This window comes from Oncorhynchus tshawytscha, linkage group LG06 (assembly GCF_018296145.1).
Source record: "Oncorhynchus tshawytscha isolate Ot180627B linkage group LG06, Otsh_v2.0, whole genome shotgun sequence".
NCBI classification, from domain to species: domain Eukaryota; kingdom Metazoa; phylum Chordata; class Actinopteri; order Salmoniformes; family Salmonidae; genus Oncorhynchus; species Oncorhynchus tshawytscha.
In genome coordinates this window covers 18,393,646-18,415,159 of record NC_056434.1, presented here as the reverse complement: position 1 = coordinate 18,415,159, position 21,514 = coordinate 18,393,646, and the positions used below count along the sequence as shown (strand labels likewise).

Genomic DNA, 21,514 nt, shown 5'->3' with positions numbered 1-21,514 from the left:
GATATGTCCAAGATGTGGAAAGGATCATATTATGTGTTATAAAAGTGATAAATATGACCTGTTGCTATTTAAATTTAACTAGGCAAGTCAGTTAAGAACAAATTCTTATTTACAATAACAGCCTACCACGTCTTCCGAATGCCCCACAGGGGTGAAAGAGAATGAGGTGGCCAAAGTCAGGGTTGAACAGAGCATTTCACATGCAGCAGCAGGGAAAAGGGTTGAGGGTTTGAATGGTGCCCCAGAAGAGTCCATGGTAGTGGATAGGCCTACGATGCAGGGGTTGCCTTTCACCAGCAGAATGCTGACATTTTAGGTTAAATATGTGGACTTTGTGGCATGTATAGCTATGGTAATTACTGAGGCATGCATGAGAGCATCTGCTGTTCCGGACGACTGTGTGATCACGCTCTCCGTAGCCAACCTGAGTAAGACCTTTAAAGAGGTCAGCATACACAAGGCTGCGGGGCCAGACGGATTACCAGGACGTGTGCTCCGGGCATCTGCTGACCAACTGGCAGGTGTCTTCACTGACATTTTCAACATGTCCCTGATTGAGTCTATAATACCAACATGTTTCAAGCAGACCACCATAGTCCCTTTGCCCAAGAGCACAAAGGCAACCTGCCTAAATGACTACAGACCCGTAGCACTCACGTCCGTAGCCATGAAGTGCTTTGAAAGGCTGGTAATGGCTCACATCAACACCATTATCCCAGAAACTCTAGACCCACTCCAATTTGCATAAGGCCCAAACAGATCCACAGATGATGCAATCACTACTGCACTCCACACTGCCCTTTCCCAAAAGGACAAAAGGAACACTTATGTGAGAATGCTATTCATTGACTACAGCTCAGTGTTCAACACCATAGTACCCTCAAAGCTCATCACTTAGCTAAGGATCCTGGGACTTAACAACTCCCTCTGCAACTGGATCCTGGACTTCCTGACGGGCCGCCCCCGGGTGGTGAGGGTAGGTAGCAACACAAATGCCACGCTGATCCTCAACACTGGAGCCCCCCAGAGGTGCGTGCTCAGTCCCCTCCTGTACTCCCTGTTCACCCACGACTGCATGGCCAGGCACGACTCCAACACCATCATTAAGTTTGCAGACGACACAACATTGGTAGGCCTGATTACCGACAACGACGAGACAGCCTATAGGGAAGAGGTCAGAGACCTGGCCAGGTGGTGCCAGAATAACAACCTATGCCTGAACGTAACCAAGATTAAGGAGATGATTGTGGACTAAAGGAAAGGAGGACCGAGCATGCCCCCATTCTCATCGACGGGGCTGTAGTGTAGCAGGTTGAGAGCTTCAAGTTCCTTGGTGTCCACATCACCAACAAACTAGAATGGTCCAAACCCACCAAGACAGTCATGAAGAGGGCACGACAAAGCCTATTCCCCCTGAGGAAACTAAAAAGATTTGGCATGGGTCCTGAGATCCTCAAAAGGTTTTACAGCTGCAACATCGAGAGCACTGGTTGCATCACTGCCTGGTAAGGCAATTGCTCGGCCTCTGACCGCACGGCACTACAGAGGGTAGTGCATACGGCCCAGTACATCACTGGGGCTAAGCTGCCTGCCATCCAGGACCTCTACACCAGGCAGTGTCAGAGAAAGGCCCTAATAATTGTCAAAGACCCCAGCCGCCCCAGTCATAGACTGTTCTCTATACTACCGCATGGCAAGCGGTACCAGAGTGCCAAGTCTAGGACAAAAAGGCTTTTCAACAGTTTTTACCCCTAAGCCATAAGACTCCTGAACATGTAATCGAATGGCTACCTGGACTATTTGCATTGTGTGCCCTCCCCAAACCCTATTTTACTCTGCTGCTACTCTCTGTTTATCATATATGCACAGTCACTTTAACTATGCATTCATGTACATACTACCTCAATTGGCCCAACCAACCAGTGCTCCCGCACATTGCCTAACCGGGCTATCTGCATTGTGTCCCACCACCCGCCAATCCCTCTTTACGCTATTGCTACTCTCTGTTCATCATATATGCATATGTAACCGATGTGAAATGGCTAGCTAGTTAGCAGTTGCTAATGTGTAACGAGCGATGGGTAACGATGCTTCGAGGGTGGCTGTTGTCGATGTGTGCAGAGGGTCCCTGGTTCGAGCCCAGGTAGGGGTCGAGGAGAGGGACGGAAGCTAAACTGTTACACATAGTCACATTAACCATATCTACATGTACATACTACCTCAATCAGCCTGACTAACCGGTGTCTGTATGTGCCCTTGCTACTGTATATAGCCTTGCTACTGTTTTTCGCTGTCTTTTTACTGTTGTTTTTATTTCTTTACTTACCTATTGTTCACCTAATACCCTTTTTGCACTATTGGTTAGATCCTGTAAGTAAGCATTTCACTGTAAGTTCTACACCTGTTGTATTCTGCGCAGGTGACATATGGAGAACTAAAAGAAGGAAGAAGTGGGAGTTTTTTAAAAACCATCCAGTTGGTGGGGGTAATACACCTTTTTGGGGGCTCCCGAGTGGCGCAGCGGTCGAAGCCACCGCATCTCAGTGCTAGAAGCATCACTACGGACCCTGGTTCGATTTCAGGCTGTATCACAACCGGCCGTGAATGGGAATCCCATAGGGCGGCGCACAATTGGCCCAGCGTCGTTAGGGTTTGGCCGGGGTAGGCCGCCCGTTGTAAATAAGAATTTGTTCTCAACTGACTTGCCTAGTTTAATTAAAACAAAACTGACAGAAAAAGAAGAACATCGCCCATGCACCTTAGTAAATACACTGTGTGATGACGCGTCGGCACTACGTGTCCAGAAAGTCATCCAGTCAACATGGCGGCGCAACAAGGAGATGTTGATGTGAAAAATGCTTATTATATTGGCAATTTTAACAATGTATAAATGAAGCCCAGAAAGTTAAGGTAATTATCTGATGGTAAACCGTTTGTACAATGTGGCTATGCCTATATCTTTTTCAAGTGTCGCTGTATGACACTGAACTGTTTAGCTAACAAATCAACTAGCTAACATCTCTATAGTAATGAACTAGCTAACGTTAAAACGACAAAAATAACGACTTATTTTCCTCTTTGCAGCCATCAACACCTGAGAAGGAGGTTGAGAGAGACATGTTTCTGTATAGAGCCTATATTGCACAGGTAACATAGCCGGGACAGTCAGTTTATAGGAGTGTACATTTTTGTTCCACCACCTATCAGCATGTGCAATTAGCGAACACGCCTCATTCTGTCTTGTTTCAGAGGAAGTATGCTGTGGTGATGGGTGACATCAAGGCCAGTTCCTCGCCAGAGCTCCAGGCTGTCAAGGTGTTTGCTGAGTAGTGTTCAGAATTGTTATTGTAAACTGTAGATAGACAACTCAAGATTAAATGCTCTTTGGTGACTCCTTACCTGGCGTTACAATATAGTTTTTTTTGTGTGTGTAGGGATGCCGTTGTGGCTGAACTTGACAAGAAGATGGCCAAGAGTGTAGATGTGGCCAACACAACTTTCCTGGTCATGACTGCGTCCATTTACTACCATGATATGAACTCTGACGCTGCCCTGCGGTCCCTGCACCAGGGAGAAAGTCTGGAATGGTAAAGACAATCACAGGATACTATTAATGTTTGTAGCCCCTGTTATGGGTGATTCAGTACGTTTATGTCCCTCTTTTTCTTTTCAGCATGGCAATGACCATTCAGGTGCTGCCGAGTTTAGAACGTGTTGATTTGGCAAGGTATGTCCGCTCAACACGGCATCTGATTTAAATTCCTTTTAAATACTTTTAAGTAAATTGAGCTAAAGGGATTCAGCAAATGTAAGAGTTGATCATATATGGCATTGTTTACTTATTTTAACACCTACCATTTAAAGGAAAGAGCCGAAGAAAATGCAGGAGGCCACACTGACCCAACTATCCACGGCTTGGGTCAACATCGCCGTTGTGAGTGTCAGCCCATAGTGAAGACCAGGGCATAAAATGAACACCTACCAAATGCTGGTATATTTTGGTATTGGCAGGCAAGAATGTCTATTTCACAAGCCATGTAGGCGGGTGGTCAATTTGCAGGGTGGTCATCCCATTCGCATATGCAAATAAAAAGTGAGCACATGTGCGAGTTGTGATTTATAGCAAACTAATGCTGCAGTAGCTGTTTTCAAAATATTTATGCCATTTTGTTTCATAGCTGCTAATCACATAAAGAAATACAAATCTATATCCCACCTCGCACAGCAACACTGCCTGGCTTTGTGCACTGTGCTGATAGATTCATTTTTGGAGGTGCTGCATAAGTTTGTCTAATTTACTTGAAAGTATACAAAGTGAGACTTTGTCCTTGTGTTTCATGTATATTTACATTGTTTTGTTCACAAGTTTGGTTGTTTTTTTAATGTTAGTTTGAGTCTGCTGCTTCAACTGATAGCGAAGAGATGCTGTCTACTACTAGTGCGATTTTTAAATCTCACACACACACACAGACGCACCTGACACGACTCAAGTGGCCCCGTTACCACAGTAATCTTCCCCCCTGTAATTTAGCAATATATCACATTACTTCTTACTAATAAATGCTTTTGTTTTAGCAAGATTACAAATAATGGTCATCTGTGTTTTGTTTTTGTATGGTGGAAAATGTTTTTTGGCTGGTATAAATTAAAAAAAAATCAGTGGCAGGTAGATTTTTCAATCTACCTGCCACAGTGGCTGGTGGACCAAAAAGGTCATTTTAGGCCCTGGTGAAATCCCCTACATGCTAGAATACTTCAGTGCTGCGGGCCCCATTAGCCCTCCGCCTGAAATAAATAGTATTTTATTGACAGCACCACTCTCACTCTAAATGTAGTCATCACTTTACGATTGAATACAGCGTTTTGTGCAGTCATTAAGAATAAAACTCAATTTCAGTTTTTCATCTGAACAGAAAAGAAAACTGCACTCTTGCTTTTTTCCTTTTTTAAAGGGAGGAGAGCAGCTGCAGGATGCTTACTACATCTTCCAGGAGATGTCGGATAAGTACTCCCCAACTCTGCTTCTGCTTAATGGCCAGGCTGCCTGTCATATGGCCCACAACAAGTGGGAGGAGGCAGAAGGGGTTCTCCAGGAGGCACTAGACAAGGTCATTACTTGCCTCAAATGCACTCTAATATCTTATTCTACAGAGGAATCTGTAGAGATGTGTAAAGGGTTGTTTTTAAATAAAGATGAAGACTAATATCATAACATTATAGGACGTTACAGTGACTATTGAATAGTACCATTTCAATTACTTTAACCAATTGGTGTCTGTTGTATCATCCAACCACAGAGCAATACAAGTTTAGTGTCATTTTAAGGGAAATACTTGCAACTTTTTCAATTGAGCAGTAGGTGGTGCCAAATGCTATATTGTCCCCATAGCCTGCAGTTAATCTGAGATGAGAAAAAAATAATTGGCCAGAGCATAACCAGTACCTTGTTGGGGTGTCATGGAAGACTGATCCTTGGTTAAATAGTTACACAAAAAGATCTCCCACATTTTATGCTCTTGTTTAGACTATGACCAGTGATTAATGTGAATACACTAGTACTAAAGCGGTTGTATACACATTTCAGAACGTATGATTGAACATGTGTGAATGAAGCAGGGTAGTGAGTAAGGTCATACAGTGCATTGAGACACTGCTGTGAGAAACTGGGTGTTTTCCAAACTCTGATTTCCCCCGTAACAGGACAGCAGCCACCCTGAGACTCTGATCAACCTGATTGTGCTGACCCAGCACTTGGGCAAAGCTCCTGAGGTGAGACTTTGGACCTATATCGGTTTATGGGGATTCCTCAAGGTGCATCAGGTTTTGTCACAGATGCAGAAAAATGTTTGTCTCAATTTAGGTTTGTTTTTGATTTGTTTGGCTGAAAGGTTTGCTGATATATTGTGCTCTTTTTAAACAGCAAGTAAAACACATGAACACTATTGTAGCGATGAAGCTTAAAAAAAATATTATCTGTGCCAGATTGAGGTGATGATGAGTAAATGATCAATAGAATTGTTATTGTCTACAGAATGCTGTCTTCAATGGGTTCAATCTAATTACTGATAATTACCCAATCAAGGATATCTACAACTGGTGTATAAAGAGTAGACCTTGTTCTAATGATTTATGATAAATTATTTTTGGCATTAACTTCCTTAAGGGGATTCTCTAGTACTGTTCTACACTTTTTAGCCAGTAGTTCTGAAATTAGCAATCACGAGTCAAAAGTGGTCCCCGAACATTGCATCACATACAGTGCATTCAGGAAGTATTCAGAGCCCTTGACTTTTTCCACATTTTGTTGCATTCCAGCCTTATTCTAAAATGTATTTTCTTTTCATCAATCTATACTTTTTCCTCTTTTTTTTGCAATGCATTAAAAATTAAAAACAATCACATTTAAATAACGATTCAGACCCTTTACTCAGTGTTTTGTTGAAGCACCTTTGGCAGCGATTACAGCCTTGAGTCTTGGGTATGACGCTACGAGCTTGGCACACCTGTATTTGGGGAGTTTCTCCCATTCTTCTCTGCAGATCCCCTCAAGCTCTGTCAGCTTGGATGGGGAGCGTCGCTGCGCAGCTATTTTCAGGTATCTCCAGAGATGTTTAAATCGGGTTCAAGTCCGGGCCCTGGGTGGGCCACTCACAGACATTCAGAGACTTGTCCCAAAGCCACTCCTGTGTTGTTTTGGCTGTGTGCTTAGGGTCGTTGTCCTGTTGGAAGGTGAACCTTTTCCCCAGTCTGAGGTCGTGAGTGCTCTGGAGCAGAGTTTCATCAAAGATCTCTCTGTACTTTGCTCCGTTCATCTTTCCCTCGATCCTGACTAGTCTCCCAGTCCCTGCCCCTGAAAAACATCACCACAGCATGATGCTGCCACCACCATGCTTCACCGTAGAGATGGTGCCAAGTTTCCTCCAGATGTGATGCTTGGTATTCAGGCCAAAGAGTTCAATCTTGGTTTCATCAGACCAGAGAATCTTGTTTCTCATGGTCTGAGTCCTTAGGTGCCTTTTGGCCAACTCCTGTCTCTGAGCTCTATGGACAATTCCTTTGACCCCATGGCTTGGTTTTTGCTCTGTCATGCACTGTCAACTGTGGGACCTTATATGGACCGGTGTGTGCCTTTCCAAATAATTTCCAATCAATTGATTTTTACTACAGGTGGACTCCAATCAAGTTGTAGAAACATCTCAAGGATGATCAGTAGAAACAGGATGCACCTGAGCTCAATTATGAGTCTCATAGCTTATGTAAATAAGGTATTTCTGTATATATATTTTTTTATATATATACAATTGCAAACATTTCTAAAAAACTGTTTTCGCTTTGTCATTATGGGGTATTATGTATAAAAAAATAAAGTTTAATCCATTTTAGAATACGGCTGTAATGTGGAAAATGGGAAGGGGTCTGAATACTTTCCGATTACACTATGTGCACCAAGTCATTGTTCTCACTCAGCTTTGGGTGCATCTTGTTAGCTGCTAGGGGGCTGGCCCACGTTTAGGAAAATGTAGCACAACTTCCAGAAAAATAATTGCCTTCAAACTAGGGATTTCCTGGATAATTGAGGTAAGACAGTAATTCTGCTCTTAGATTATGTATGTATGAACTACACAGTGACTGTTTACATGCACACTAATAATTCAATGTTTTTCTGGTTTTCTGAGCATGAGCAGTCTTTCAAATTATTAGGACATGTGAACACCTTAATTGGCATTCCAGCTGTGTATTTGATTTGCGAATATGCCAGCACCATCTGAGCGAGCCTCCCCTTTTAGCACGAGTGAAGTGAGTTCGAAACAACAATGTTTGTCTTAAAGTAGTTTTCGCATACAAACTCAATCAAATAGGCTTCCCAAAAATAACATGTTCGCTGTGTTAGAATGTTTATTTTGATTGGTGATTTTCTACATTTGTCAGTCCCATCAGGTAGCCTGATTTCAGAAGTGTTTATGTAAACGGAGTTATTAGGGAAATTGTTAATCTTGCAAAGCATGTAAATGTTTTATTGGAATATTATATTAATTTGACTTCTCAATAATCACATGATTGTGTGCATGTAACCGTACTCATTGACACATTCAGCCCAAATCAGAAGGTATAAAAATAAAATAAAAAGTAGTTGCCGAAGTTCAGGAGCATGTCTTTAACATCAATCTGTTATGCATCTGTTCACAGGGAACCAACCGGTATCTCTCTCAACTGAAAGATGCCCATAGAGCTCACCGCTTCCTTAAAGATTACCTGGCCAAGGTATGTTGATTTAATTTGCCCGTACACAGTTCTGCTACATCTTGAATCAATGCATTCTTCAGCTGTTGGTCAGTCTTTGCTCTCTTGGAACTAAATCAAATTATTTGATTGGTAGCACTTCAGGATATCTAGTCCAATGAGATTTAAAAACGGTCTGATTTTGACTCAGACTTCACTACACATAATTACCCAATAAAGAAGTGTAAATAAACATTGAAATGTCAGGTTGTTTCACTCAACGGACCAGGTTATTTCAGTGCATAACAGTTTTTATATATTAAAAAAAACTTTTATTTTATCATAATAATATTACCTTTTTATATAGTGGACAAAGATTTGATTTATACTCCGAAGTAGTTGTAGTACATGAAATGTCCCTTTTGATAAGTCTCTGTAACATTTCCATTTCTCTAAATTGATAACTTGCCTCCTGTGTAACTGTTTTCTATAAACATTCCTCTGAATTGACAATACATGTTTTATGACCCTGTTTACACCCAGTGTGTGTCAGTGTGAAACTTTCTATTGAAATTCTTGAAATGTGGCCCGATGATACTTGCTGGAGGTAGACCATCTTTCCCCCCCTTATGTCTCGTCCAATTCACAGATTAACTTTTATTTTGCATGTGAAATTATGTATTTTGTAAATGAGTGGGCCATTCAATTAATGTAGAAATTCCTCTACAGTATCAACGTGTTTTCTGGAAAAGTCGGCATCCTGTACTTTGTGCATCTTGCTACTGTTACATGTTGAATTGTCGCTTTAAATTATCTCCGGTTTCAATCCCAGCAGTTGGAGGAGATAGCGGGACATAATTACGTCACGGCAACGCTGCTTTTTCTACATTAAACTCGAATTTTAAATTAAAGTGGCATTCGGAGCGGGTGGTGAACACCCGCTAGTCGCGTCGGTAAAAACGTTTACTATACTTGTATTATTATAACCGGATAGGTTTCAAGTGAGTGCCATATGGAATGATGTTCTACATTGATTCCCATTAAAACAGCGCGCATTTCTCTGTCACTTGTCAAGAGGCAGAGAGCGCAGACACAGCCAGGACACGACTTTGATCACCAGCAGTGGCACGGCACAGGAAGCCGAACATTGAGGATATATATTCTAGATTTTTGTCGGCGTTAATTAAAAAAACAGTATTAGAAAGGTTTCAATTCCACTGGTTTGGTGTCTGGTAGGACTTGGTTATTCTAGTTTATGAAATGACGGTGAGATGTTATATAAAACGAATAACGGAGATGAGATTATACAGAATATAACGTTAGGTTCACTAGAATCACGTGTGATACTTCGACTGTACCGATCAATATGGCACATTAGGCAGCCAGATAACATTTACTGGATTTTTTTTCTTGTAATTTAAAGGTGATTTTACAGCTACATCTAATCTCAGAAAGATTCAGCTAGCTAGTTTGGTAGGTGTTGTAAATGCTGGTATATCCAGTAGTGTGCATTTAATTTAGCTAACCGTAGACGGCTGACAAGCTAGCTAAAATGATGAGGTAGTATGCGTAGAATAATGCCCAACATTCGGAACAATGTTTACTGGATCATAGAATATATGTAATATTACAATATAGATAGCTAATTACGTTGGCTATTAAATAAATCGACCCGGCTATTACCCTTGGTTTTTGTGGGCCTATATTCCAATCTGACATAAATTGTCACCTATGCGAAATGGGCCCACATTTTAAATGAGAAAACAAAGAATTAGGCAGGCTACTTGAGAGATTAAGCTGATTACAGTTTTCCGCGTTTTGGGGATAGCTGCTGGCTAGCTAGTTTGGAAGTGTAGGAGCTTGCCGCTCTGTGTTCCTAAATCAGGGTCAGTTTTCTAAATCGACGTTTTCAGTGCCGCCACAATCGACAGTCATACCGGGGACGACATGAGTGTCGGGGAGGTGGAACCCATGCCTGGCTATGCGGATCTCATAACGAGAGCATCAACAGTGATGCCCAGTGCCTTGAGAGGCTGTAGCACTTGCGGTCTAGAGCTCTCCAAAAGCACGCTCCTGGATAACGCTTATATTACCTGGACCGAAATCGGCCTTTTCTTCATCTGCGCGGTTATGTGGACGCAGATACGACGGGGACTAACAGAATGTCTGTTCCAGGTAGATACAGAAGCATTCTCAGCCTTCCACTCATTTTTGAATACTATACATCCACACATACACGTTTCCCCACAAATACATACATTCCTTCTTCAAGGACCATGAGCCGTATTCTCGTTAGTATAGGGGCCTTCTTTCAGAGTGCAGCCTTCATGGCTCACTATAAGGGTGTTGTTAATGTCCCATGTTTCATGTACCTTGCAGTATTAGTGGAATAAGAATAATTTGATTTCAATTATGATTAATCACATTTGACTTGTGAAGCCCACCACAGGATATGAAACACTGGTCCCCTTCTCTGGTATAAAAACATAAATTATTCTCTTGCTGAATTCACCAATTGTCACTGGGACTTGTCCTCTTGACAAGTTCATCATGATGCCCATCAAATTGAAGCATATTAGGAAGACCTTCATTCTGAGGAAGGCTATGCATAAGGCCTATATACTACGTTCAGAAACCTTGAGTCTCTGTGTGTGTCATGTGGCCAAGATGAAGATCAGATACCAGGTTTAACAACCCTTTGCCCCAGCTAACGAGGTTGCTAACTCCCAGGTTACAAAGACCAGAGCAGAGATGGAGAAAGCAAGCTTTGCAGAGGGGATTAAGGACCCATACACGGAAACCACAGACCTTCCTCGTCACTGGGGATTGATTTAAGACAGTAGACTGATGAGGAAATCAATGCATGTGAGATCTAGTCTACTACAATATTGTCTCACAAACTGCTGTCACAGCACTAACACACGCGGGCTGTTTCTTAATTCCATACTTTTACTTTGAGATTTGTGTGTATTGTTGTGAATTGTTAGATATTACTGCACAGTTGGAGCTCGGAAAACACAATCATTTCGCTACACCCTGCTGTCTACACTACCGGTCAAAAGTTTTAGAACACCTACTCATTCAAGGGTTTTTCTTTATTTTTACTATTTTCTACATTGTAGAATAATAGTGAAATAACACATATGGAATCATGTAGTAACCAAAAAAGTGTTAAACAAATACAAATATATTTGAGATTCTTCAAATAGCAACCCTTTGCCTTGATGACAGCTTTGCACACTCTTGGCATTCTCTCAACCAGCTTCACCTGGAATGCTTTTCCAACAGTCTTGAAGGAGTTCCCACATATGCTGAGCACTTGTTGGCTGCCTTTCCTTCACTCTGCCTTCTGACTCATCCCAAGCCATCTCAATTTGGTTGAGGTTGGGGGATTGTGGAGGCCGGGTCATTTGGCCTCCACATTCATGGTCAAATTGCTGCAAAGAGGCCTCCCAATCTCAAATATAAAATATAATTTGATTTGTTTATCACTTTTTTGGTTACTTTATGATTCCATATGTGCTATTTCATAGTTTTGATGTCTTCACTATTCTTCTACAATGTGGAAAATAGTAGAAATAAAGAAAAGCCCTTGGATGAGTAGGTGTTCTAAAACTTTTGACCAATTGTGTATGTGTATGCGACCAATAACATTTAATTTGATTTGATGGTGCTCAAACGATCTTGAAAGATCGGCTATCCTCAATAAAACAATATTTCTAGATTCTAGGTTATTTTGTTGTTTCTTATATTATTATTACACTGTATCATCAAATGGTGTACAGTAAATGTACATGTTAGTCATTTAGCAGATGCTCTTATCCAGAGCGACTAGGATTAAGTGCCTTGCTCACTGACATATTTTTATCTAGTCAGCTTGATGATTCAAACCAGTGACCTTGCGGTTACTGGCCCAATGCTTTTAACCGCTAGGCTACCTGCCAAACGGGTAAAGCAATATTCAACAATTCTAGGTTGTTTTGTCATTTCTTTTAGAGTAGTAGTAGCATCTCTTTTATTTTTCTCTTACACACATTCGGTCAGTCAATCAATTTATTACATTACCGTTTGCATATATTGGCCTATCAATGAATGAGCACATTAATAATCCTCCCAGTTTTGGGCTCCATGACAGGAAGGGTAATCTCTCAAGGCTCTGCTGAGAGATACACAGACTCTGACTCTCCCGCTTTGTTGGGGTTGACTGGGAGGGCCCTAACATCTCGTCCTCACAGATAGATGTGGCTCACAGCTCATTATTCTGACATTTGGCTGGGTAGGGGAGGAGTTGGGGTATGTGGTGCTAATACACTGTGTATTAGAATGGGCTTGTGGTAATGACTGGAGCAGAATAGGTGGAATGTGAAGGTGTTTGATGCCAATCCATTTGCTCTGTTCTGGCCAACTCTTTCCATGACATAGACTGCCCAGGTGAATCGAGGTGAAAGCTATGATCCCTTATTGATATCACCTGTAAAATCACTTCAATCAGTGTAGATGAAGAGGAGAAGACAGGTTAAAGAAGGATATTTAGGTCTTGAGACAATTAAGACATGGATTGTGTATGTGTGCCTTTCAGAGGGTGAATGTGCAAGACTAAATATTTACGTGCCTTTGAACGGGGTATGGTAGTAGGTGCCAGGCTCACCAGTTTGAGTGTGTCAAGAACTGCAACGCTGCTGAGTTTTTCACGCTCAACAGTTTCCTTTGTGTGGTCTAGAATGGTCCACCACCCTAAGGACATCTAGCCCACTTGACACAACTGTGGGAAGCATTGAAGTCAACAATGGCCAGCATTCCTGTGGAACTTTTTCTAAATTTTGTAGAGTCCATGCCCGATAAATCGAGGCTGTTCTGAAGGGAAAAGGGGTGCAACTCAATATTAGGAAGGTGTTCCTCATTTTTTGTATACTCAGTGTAGACGGATTGTCTGACAAGGTCATGAAAATGATGCATGCGTATCGATGTGGCCAGAAGCTGTGCGTTGTTGCCGTGTGTTGTTGCGTCATTGTAAATAAGAATTTGTTCATAACTGGCTTGCCTGGATAAATAAAGGTAAAGAAAAAAATGGTGATTTTGAATATGCAGATAGCTAGCAACAATGACAAGAATCTGCCATGTTGGGAATCGGAAGTGGCTCCTTTCAGCTAGTTTAATCTTGTTCTTGATGCAATGTCTTGATTTGTGGTGTTTTGACTGATTTCATGACAATGCTAATATGGCAAAAAAATCGCTAGCTAGCTAACCAACAACTGTTACTATTTGAGAGACAAGTGCTTATTGTGCAAATTATTTTATGTTTTCAATAAACATTTGGAGACAAAATAGTTACATATTGTCAACAATATAAGCAAACGCATCTGTTTTACCCCATAGTTGCACACGTACAGGTTTTGTTGGCACATTTGTGGTCAGAGAATACAGGGAATGGGCTGTTTTTCCTCTTAGTCATCATTACTATGGACGAGAAATGGCTTGAGGATTGAAAGTTAAAATGATTCCCACTCATGAGTCACTAAACTATTACCAGTTGATGCAATGCTATGGGGTATTTTTCCAATTACATGTTTTTGTCTGTACTGCGTAAAATGCACCAAACAATGAACGAGAAGTGGGTTCAGTGTCAGGTAAACCATGTTAATGAAAATGAGCATCCAGTGATGCATTGAGGTTAACCTGCCACCTTAGCTAGCTTTCATCTGAGAGGAATGGGTCACTGTGGACTTCAATATATCAGAACAACTACAGCCTCTTGTAGAATTAAGGTACGCCATAAACAAAACACAAGGCATATGATTAAAGGTCCTGGGTGCTCCTGCTCCACTACTCCTTAAATATTTGAAGCTGTCAGGAAACAATACCCACGACCTCTGTCTCTATGGTTGCATGGGCTTATAAAGGAGAATCTGAGATGGAAGGGGAGAAGAGAGAGATAGATGGTGTTACAGCGATAGGACCCACAGTGAACCTACTGACTGACTGAATCTCATGCAGTTACAGTAGTCTCTCTCCTAGAGGTCGAATGATTAATCGGAATGGCCGATTTCAAGTTTTCATAACAATCGGAAATCTGTATTTTTGGACAAAGATTTTGCTGATAATTTTTTTTTTTTTTTTTTTTTTTTTACACCTTTATTTAACTAGGCAAGTCAGTCAAGAACATTCTTATTTTCAATGACGGCCTAGGTACGGTTGGTTAACTGCCTTGTTCAGGGGCAGAACGACATATTTTTTAACTTGTCAGCTCGGGGGATTCAATCTTGCAACCTTACAGTTAACTAGTCCAACGCTCTTTATTTATTATTATTTTTTTCACCTTTATTTAACCAGGTAGGCCAGTTGAGAACAAGTTCTCATTTGCAACTGCGACCTGGCCAAGATAAAGCATAGCAGTGTGAGCAGACAACACAGAGTTACACATGGAATAAACAATTAACAAGTCAATAACACAGTAGAAAACAAAGGGGGGAGTCTATATACAATGTGTGCAAAAGGCATGAGGAGGTAGGCGAATAATTACAATTTTGCAGATTAACACTGGAGTGATAAATGATCAGATGGTCATGTACAGGTAGAGATATTGGTGTGCAAAAGAGCAAGTAAATAAATAAAAACAGTATGGGGATGAGGTAGGTGAAAATGGGTGGGCTATTTACCAATAGACTATGTACAGCAGCAGCGATCGGTTAGCTGCTCAGATAGCTGATGTTTGAAGTTGGTGAGGGAGATAAAAGTCTCCAACTTCAGCGATTTTTGCAATTCGTTCCAGTCACAGGCAGCAGAGAACTGGAATGAAAGGCAGCCAAATAAGGTGTTGGCTTTAGGGATGATCAGTGAGATACACCTGCTGGAGCGCGTGCTACGGATGGGTGTTGCCATCGTGACCAGTGAACTGAGATAAGGCGGAGCTTTACCTAGCATGGACTTGTAGATGACCTGGAGCCAGTGGGTCTGGCGACGAATATGTAACGAGGGCCAGCCGACCAGAGCATACAGGTCGCAGTGGTGGGTGGTATAAGGTGCTTTAGTGACAAAACGGATGGCACTGTGATAGACTGCATCCAGTTTGCTGAGTAGAGTGTTGGAAGCCATTTTGTAGATGACATCGCCGAAGTCGAGGATCGGAAGGATAGTCAGTTTTACTAGGGTAAGCTTGGCGGCGTGAGTGAAGGAGGCTTTGTTGCGGAATAGAAAGCCGACTCTTGATTTGATTTTCGATTGGAGATGTTTGATATGAGTCTGGAAGGAGAGTTTGCAGTCTAGCCAGACACCTAGGTACTTATAGATGTCCACATATTCAAGGTCGGAACCATCCAGGGTGGTGATGCTAGTCGGGCATGCGGGTGCAGGCAGCGATCGGTTGAAAAGCATGCATTTGGTTTTACTAGCGTTTAAGAGCAGTTGGAGGCCACGGAAGGAGTGTTGTATGGCATTGAAGCTTGTTTGGAGGTTAGATAGCACAGTGTCCAATGACGGGCCGAAAGTATATAGAATGGTGTCGTCTGCGTAGAGGTGGATCAGGGAATCGCCCGCAGCAAGAGCAACATCATTGATATATACAGAGAAAAGAGTCGGCCCGAGAATTGAACCCTGTGGCACCCCCATAGAGACTGCCAGAGGACCTGACAGCATGCCCTCCGATTTGACACACTGAACTCTGTCTGCAAAGTAATTGGTGACCCAGGCAAGGCAGTCATCCGAAAAGCCGAGGCTACTGAGTCTGCCGATAAGAATATGGTGATTGACAGAGTCGAAAGCCTTGGCAAGGTCAATGAAGACGGCTGCACAGTACTGTCTTTTATCGATGGCGGTTATGATATCGTTTAGTACCTTGAGTGTTGCTGAGGTGCACCCGTGACCGGCTCGGAAACCAGATTGCACAGCGGAGAAGGTACGGTGGGATTCGAGATGGTCAGTGACCTGTTTGTTGACTTGGCTTTCGAAGACCTTAGATAGGCAGGGCAGGATGGATATAGGTCTGTAACAGTTTGGGTCCAGGGTGTCTCCCCCTTTGAAAAGGGGGTGACTGCGGCAGCTTTCCAATCCTTGGTGATCTCAGACGATATGAAAGAGAGGTTGAACAGGCTGGTAATAGGGGTTGCGACAATGGCGGCGGAAAGTTTCAGGAATAGGGGGTCCAGATTGTCAAGCCCAGCTGATTTGTACGGGTCCAGGTTTTGCAGCTCTTTCAGAACATCTGCTATCTGGATTTGGGTAAAGAAGAACCTGGAGAGGCTTGGGCGAGGAGCTGCCGGGGGGGCAGAGCTGTTGGCCGAGGTTGGAGTAGCCAGGCGGAAGGCATGGCCAGCCGTTGAGAAATGCTTATTGAAGTTTTCGATAATCATGGATTTATCGGTGGTGACCGTGTTACCTAGCCTCAGTGCAGTGGGCAGCTGGGAGGAGGTGCTCTTGTTCTCCATGGACTTCACAGTGTCCCAGAACTTTTTGGAGTTGGAGCTACAGGATGCAAACTTCTGCCTGAAGAAGCTGGCCTTAGCTTTCCTGACTGACTGCGTGTATTGGTTCCGGACTTCCCTGAACAGTTGCATATCCCGGGGACTATTCGATGCTATTGCAGTCCGCCACAGGATGTTTTTGTGCTGGTCGAGGGCAGTCAGGTCTGGGGTGAACCAAGGACTGTATCTGTTCTTAGTTCTGCATTTTTTGAACGGAGCATGCTTATCTAAAATGGTAAGGAAGTTACTTTTAAAGAATGACCAGGCATCCTCAACTGACGGGATGAGGTCAATGTCCTTCCAGGATACCCGGGCCAGGTCGATTAGAAAGGCCTGCTCACAGAAGTGTTTTAGGGAGCGTTTGACAGTGATGAGGGGTGGTCGTTTGACTGCGGCTCCGTAGCGGATACAGGCAATGAGGCAGTGATCGCTGAGATCCTGGTTGAAGACAGCGGAGGTGTATTTGGAGGGCCAGTTGGTCAGGATGACGTCTATGAGGGTGCCCTTGTTTACAGAGGGTTGTACCTGGTGGGTTAGGGTTGTACCTGGTGGGTTCCTTGATGATTTGTGTGAGATTGAGGGCATCTAGCTTAGATTGTAGGACTGGCGGGGTGTTAAGCATATCCCAGTTTAGGTCACCTAACAGAACAAACTCTGAGGCTAGATGGGGGGCGATCAATTCACAAATGGTGTCCAGGGCACAGCTGGGAGCTGAGGGGGGGTCGGTAGCAGGCGGCAACAGTGAGAGACTTATTTCTGGAGAGAGTAATTTTCAAAATTAGTAGTTCGAACTGTTTGGGTATGGACCTGGAAAGTATGACATTACTTTGCAGGCTATCTCTGCAGTAGACTGCAACTCCTCCCCCTTTAGCAGTTCTATCTTGACGGAAGATGTTATAGTTGGGTATGGAAATCTACGGAAGCAGGGAGATAGCGAGGGCTAGAGAGTTGGCCTTTAGGGGACGTCGCGATGGGGTGAGTCTGTTTATTCCTCTTCATGCGGTGACATCGATAGACCGGTCGTGGGCCCGGGTATTGTAGCCCAGGAGTATGCTACGGTGGTAGTACAGGTGCGCTGGCCGGGCTAGCTTCACGCTAAGTGGGTGGAAGCGCTAGCCAGGAGTAATCATCCGGGGTTGCGGTTTAGCTAGATAGCTAGTTGTGAAGATCCAGCTGAAATGTTCCGTTTGCGGTGGGAATCCAGGGATGAATCCGGGGATGAAAAATAAATAGGTCCGTTATGCTCTGGTTAGAGTCGCGTTGTTCGAGCTGGCGAGAGCTTTCCGAGCTAAAGGTTAGCTTAGCTGATGACCGGTTAGCTGAAGACCGCTAGCATAGCTGGTGGTTAGCCGGCTAGCTTCAGTTGAGGGGTTCCGGTTCCGAAGTAAATATAAATACTTTAGGAAAAATAGCTACATTGGGTGAGGCGGGTTGCAGGAGAGTATTTGGAAGTATTTGGAAGCTTAGGTGTAGCAAAATGTTTTTGAAGAAAAATATGGAAAAAACGAAAAATAGACGATATATACGAGGGACACGACGAGACAGGACGACTTACTGCTACGCCATCTTGGGGTCTTAACTCTAACCACCTGCCTCTCATTGCACTCCACGAGGAGCCTGCCTGTTATGTGAATGCAGTAGAAACCAAGGTAAGTTGCCAGCTAGCATTAAACTTATCTTATAAAAAACCATCAATCATAATCACTAGTTAACTACACATGGTTGATGATATTACTAGTTTATCTAGCGTGTCCTGCGTTGCATATAATCGATGCAACGCAGGGGGGTGATTTAACAAAAGCGCATTTGCGGAAAAAAGCACAATCGTTGCACGACTGTACCTAACCATAAACACCAATGCCTTTCTTAAAATCAATACACAGAAATGTATATTTTTAAACCTGCATATTTAGCTAAAAGAAATCCAGGTTAGCAGGCAATATTAACCAGGTGAAATTGTGCCACTTCTCTTGCGTTCATTGCACGCAGAGTCAGTGTATATGCAACAGTTTGGGCAGCCTGTCTCATTGCGAACTAATTTGCCAGAATTTTACTTAATTATGACATAACATTGAAGGTTGTGCAATGTAACAGGAATATTTAGACTAAGGGATGCCACCCGTGATAAAATACCGAATGTGTCACGTTCGTCATAACGAGGAGACCAAGGTGCAGCGTGATAAGAATACATTCTTCTTTTATTACACGAAGAACACTAAAGCTATAAGACACGAGTGCTGACATGCACCTACACATTCGGTACATAACCCACAAAACCAAAATGGAAAAATGGCAACCTAAATAGGATCCCCAATCAGAGACAACGATAAACAGCTGTCTCTGATTGGGAACCAATTCAGGCCACCATAGACCTACATTTACCTAGACAATACCAAAACCCCATAGATATACAAAAAACCCTAGACAAGACAAAAACACATACCACCCTTGTCACACCCTGACCGAACCAAAATAATAAAGAAAACAAAGATAACTAAGGTCAGAGCGTGACAGTACCCCCCCAAAGGTGCGGACTCCCGGCCGCAAACCTAAACCTATATGGGAGGGTCTGGGTGGGCAGCTAACCTCGGTGGCGGCTCTGGTTCTGGACGCCTCCCCCTTTACACTGAGTCCGCTCTTGTAGCACTGACCTGTTGATCACCGTCGGATGTTCTGGACTGCGGATCCTCGCCATAGGCCCCGGGCAGGGGACCCTCGCTGCGTGGATCATCGCCGGATGTTCTGGACTGGGGACCGTTGCTGGAGACCCCGGACTGTGGCCCGTCGTTGGAGGCTCCGGACTGTGGCCCGTCGTTGGAGGTTCCGGACTGTGGCCCGTCGTTGGAGGTTCCGGACTGTGGCCCGTCATTTGAGGTACTGTCGCCGGACGCTCTGGACTGGGTACTGTCGCCGGACGCTCTGGACAGGGTACTGTCGCCGGACGCTCTGGACTGCCGAGGCGCACTGTAGGCCTGGTGCATGGTGCCGGCACTGGTGGTACCGGCTGGGGACACGCACCTCAGGGAGAGTGCGAGAAGCAGGAACAGGGCGTACTGGACCCTGGAGGCGCACTGGAGGCCTGGTGCGTGGTGCCGGAACTGGTGGTACCGGGCTGGTGACACGCACCTCAGGGCAAGTGCGGGGAGGAGGAACAGGAAGTACTGGACCCTGGAGGCGCACTGGAGTCCTGGTGCGTGGTGCCGGAACTGGTGGTAATGACCAAAGGCTCGTATTTCTGTGTGTTATTATGTTATAATTAAGTCTATGATTTGATAGAGTAGTCTGTCTGAGCGGTGGTAGGCAGCAGCAGGCTCGTAAGCATTCATTGAAACAACACTTTTGTGCGTTTTGCCAGCAGCTCTTCGCCAGCACAGCGCTGTTTATGACTTCAAGCCTATCAGCCTTATGGCTGGTGTAACCGATGTGAAATGGCTAGCTAGTTAGCGGGGTGCGCGCTAATAGCGTTTCAAACGTCACTCGCTCTGAGACTTGGAGAAGTTATTCCCCTTGCTCTGCATGGGTAACGCTGCTTCGAGTGTGGCTGTTGTCGATGTGTTCCTGGTTCGAGCTCGGGTAGGAGCAAGGAGAGGGACGGAAGCTATACTGTTACACTGGCAATACTAAAGTGCCTATAAGAACATCCAATAGTCAAAGGTATGAAATACAAATGGTATAGAGAGAAATAGTCCTATAAATACTTTATTAACTACCACCAGTGCCTCTTACCTTGGAATATTGAAGTCTCATGTTAAAAGGAACCTCCAACTTTCATATGTTCTCATGTTCTGAGCAAGGAACTCAAACGTTAGCTTTTTTACAATGCACATATTGCACTTTTTCTTTATTCTCCAACACTTTGTTTTTGCATTATTTAAACCAAATTGAACTTGTTTCATTATTTATTTGAGGCTAAATTAATTTGTGTTGATGTATTATATTAAGTTTTAATAAGTGTTCATTCAGTATTGTTGTAATTGTCATTATTACAAATACATTCTAAAAAAATCGGCCGATTTGGTCCTCCAATAATCGGTATGGTATCAGCGTTGAAAAACCATAATCGGTCGACCTCTACTCTCTACCCCTACAAACCCCCTGACCACGCAGGAAAAACTCTTGGCACTAGTGAGCTCAAATCAAATCAAAATCAAATTAAAATCAAATCAAATTTATTTGTCACATACACATGGTTAGCAGATGTTAATGCGAGTGTAGCGAAATGCTTGTGCTTCTAGTTCCGACAATGCAGTAATAACCAACAAGTAATCTAACTAACAATTCCAAAACTACTGTCTTATGCACAGTGTAAGGGGATAAGAATATGTACATAGAGATATATGAATGAGTGATGGTACAGAGCAGCATAGGCAAGATACAGTAGATGGTATCGAGTACAGTATATACATATGAGATGAGTATGTAAACAAAGTGGCATAGTTAAAGTGGCTAGTGATACATGTAATTACATAAGGATGCAGTAGATGATATAGAGTACAGTATATACGTATACATATGAGATGAATAATGTAGGGTATGTAAACATTATATTAGGTAGCATTGTTTAAAGTGGCTAGTGATATATTTTACATCATTTCCCATCAATTCCCATTATTAAAGTGGCTGGAGTTGAGTCAGTGTGTTGGCAGCGGCCACTCAGTGTTAGTGGTTGCTGTTTGATCTTTATGGCCTTCCTGTAACATCGGGTGGTGTAGGTGTCCTGGAGGGCAGGTAGTTTGCCCCCGGTGATGCGTTGTGCAGACCTCACTACCCTCTGGAGAGCCTTACGGTTGTGGGCGGAGCAGTTGCCGTACCAGGCGGTGATACAGCCCGCCAGGATG

At 43.4% G+C, this 21,514-nt stretch overlaps 1 protein-coding gene across 4 annotated transcripts in view; it reads left to right on the top strand.

Moving 5' to 3' along the window:
* The first annotated feature begins 2,698 nt into the window (after positions 1-2,698).
* The window catches only part of LOC112252178 (ceramide synthase 1), a 73,593-nt gene continuing 54,777 nt past the window's right edge, over positions 2,699-21,514 (top strand). Inside the window, exons 1-9 of one of the 4 annotated variants that reach the window (XM_024423192.2) lie at positions 2,699-2,910; positions 3,085-3,147; positions 3,250-3,315; positions 3,435-3,587; positions 3,674-3,727; positions 3,865-3,934; positions 4,953-5,108; positions 5,701-5,769; positions 8,188-8,262. In XM_024423192.2, coding sequence (XP_024278960.1) covers positions 3,466-3,587; positions 3,674-3,727; positions 3,865-3,934; positions 4,953-5,108; positions 5,701-5,769; positions 8,188-8,262 — 546 coding nt within the window. In that variant the 5' untranslated portion in view covers positions 2,699-2,910; positions 3,085-3,147; positions 3,250-3,315; positions 3,435-3,465. Of the gene's footprint in view, positions 2,911-3,084; positions 3,148-3,249; positions 3,316-3,434; positions 3,588-3,673; positions 3,992-4,952; positions 5,109-5,700; positions 5,770-8,187; positions 8,263-9,054; positions 10,396-21,514 lie in introns of those variants that run through there. The other 3 variants (XM_042323045.1, XM_042323046.1, XM_024423193.2) reach the window with 3 other exon arrangements.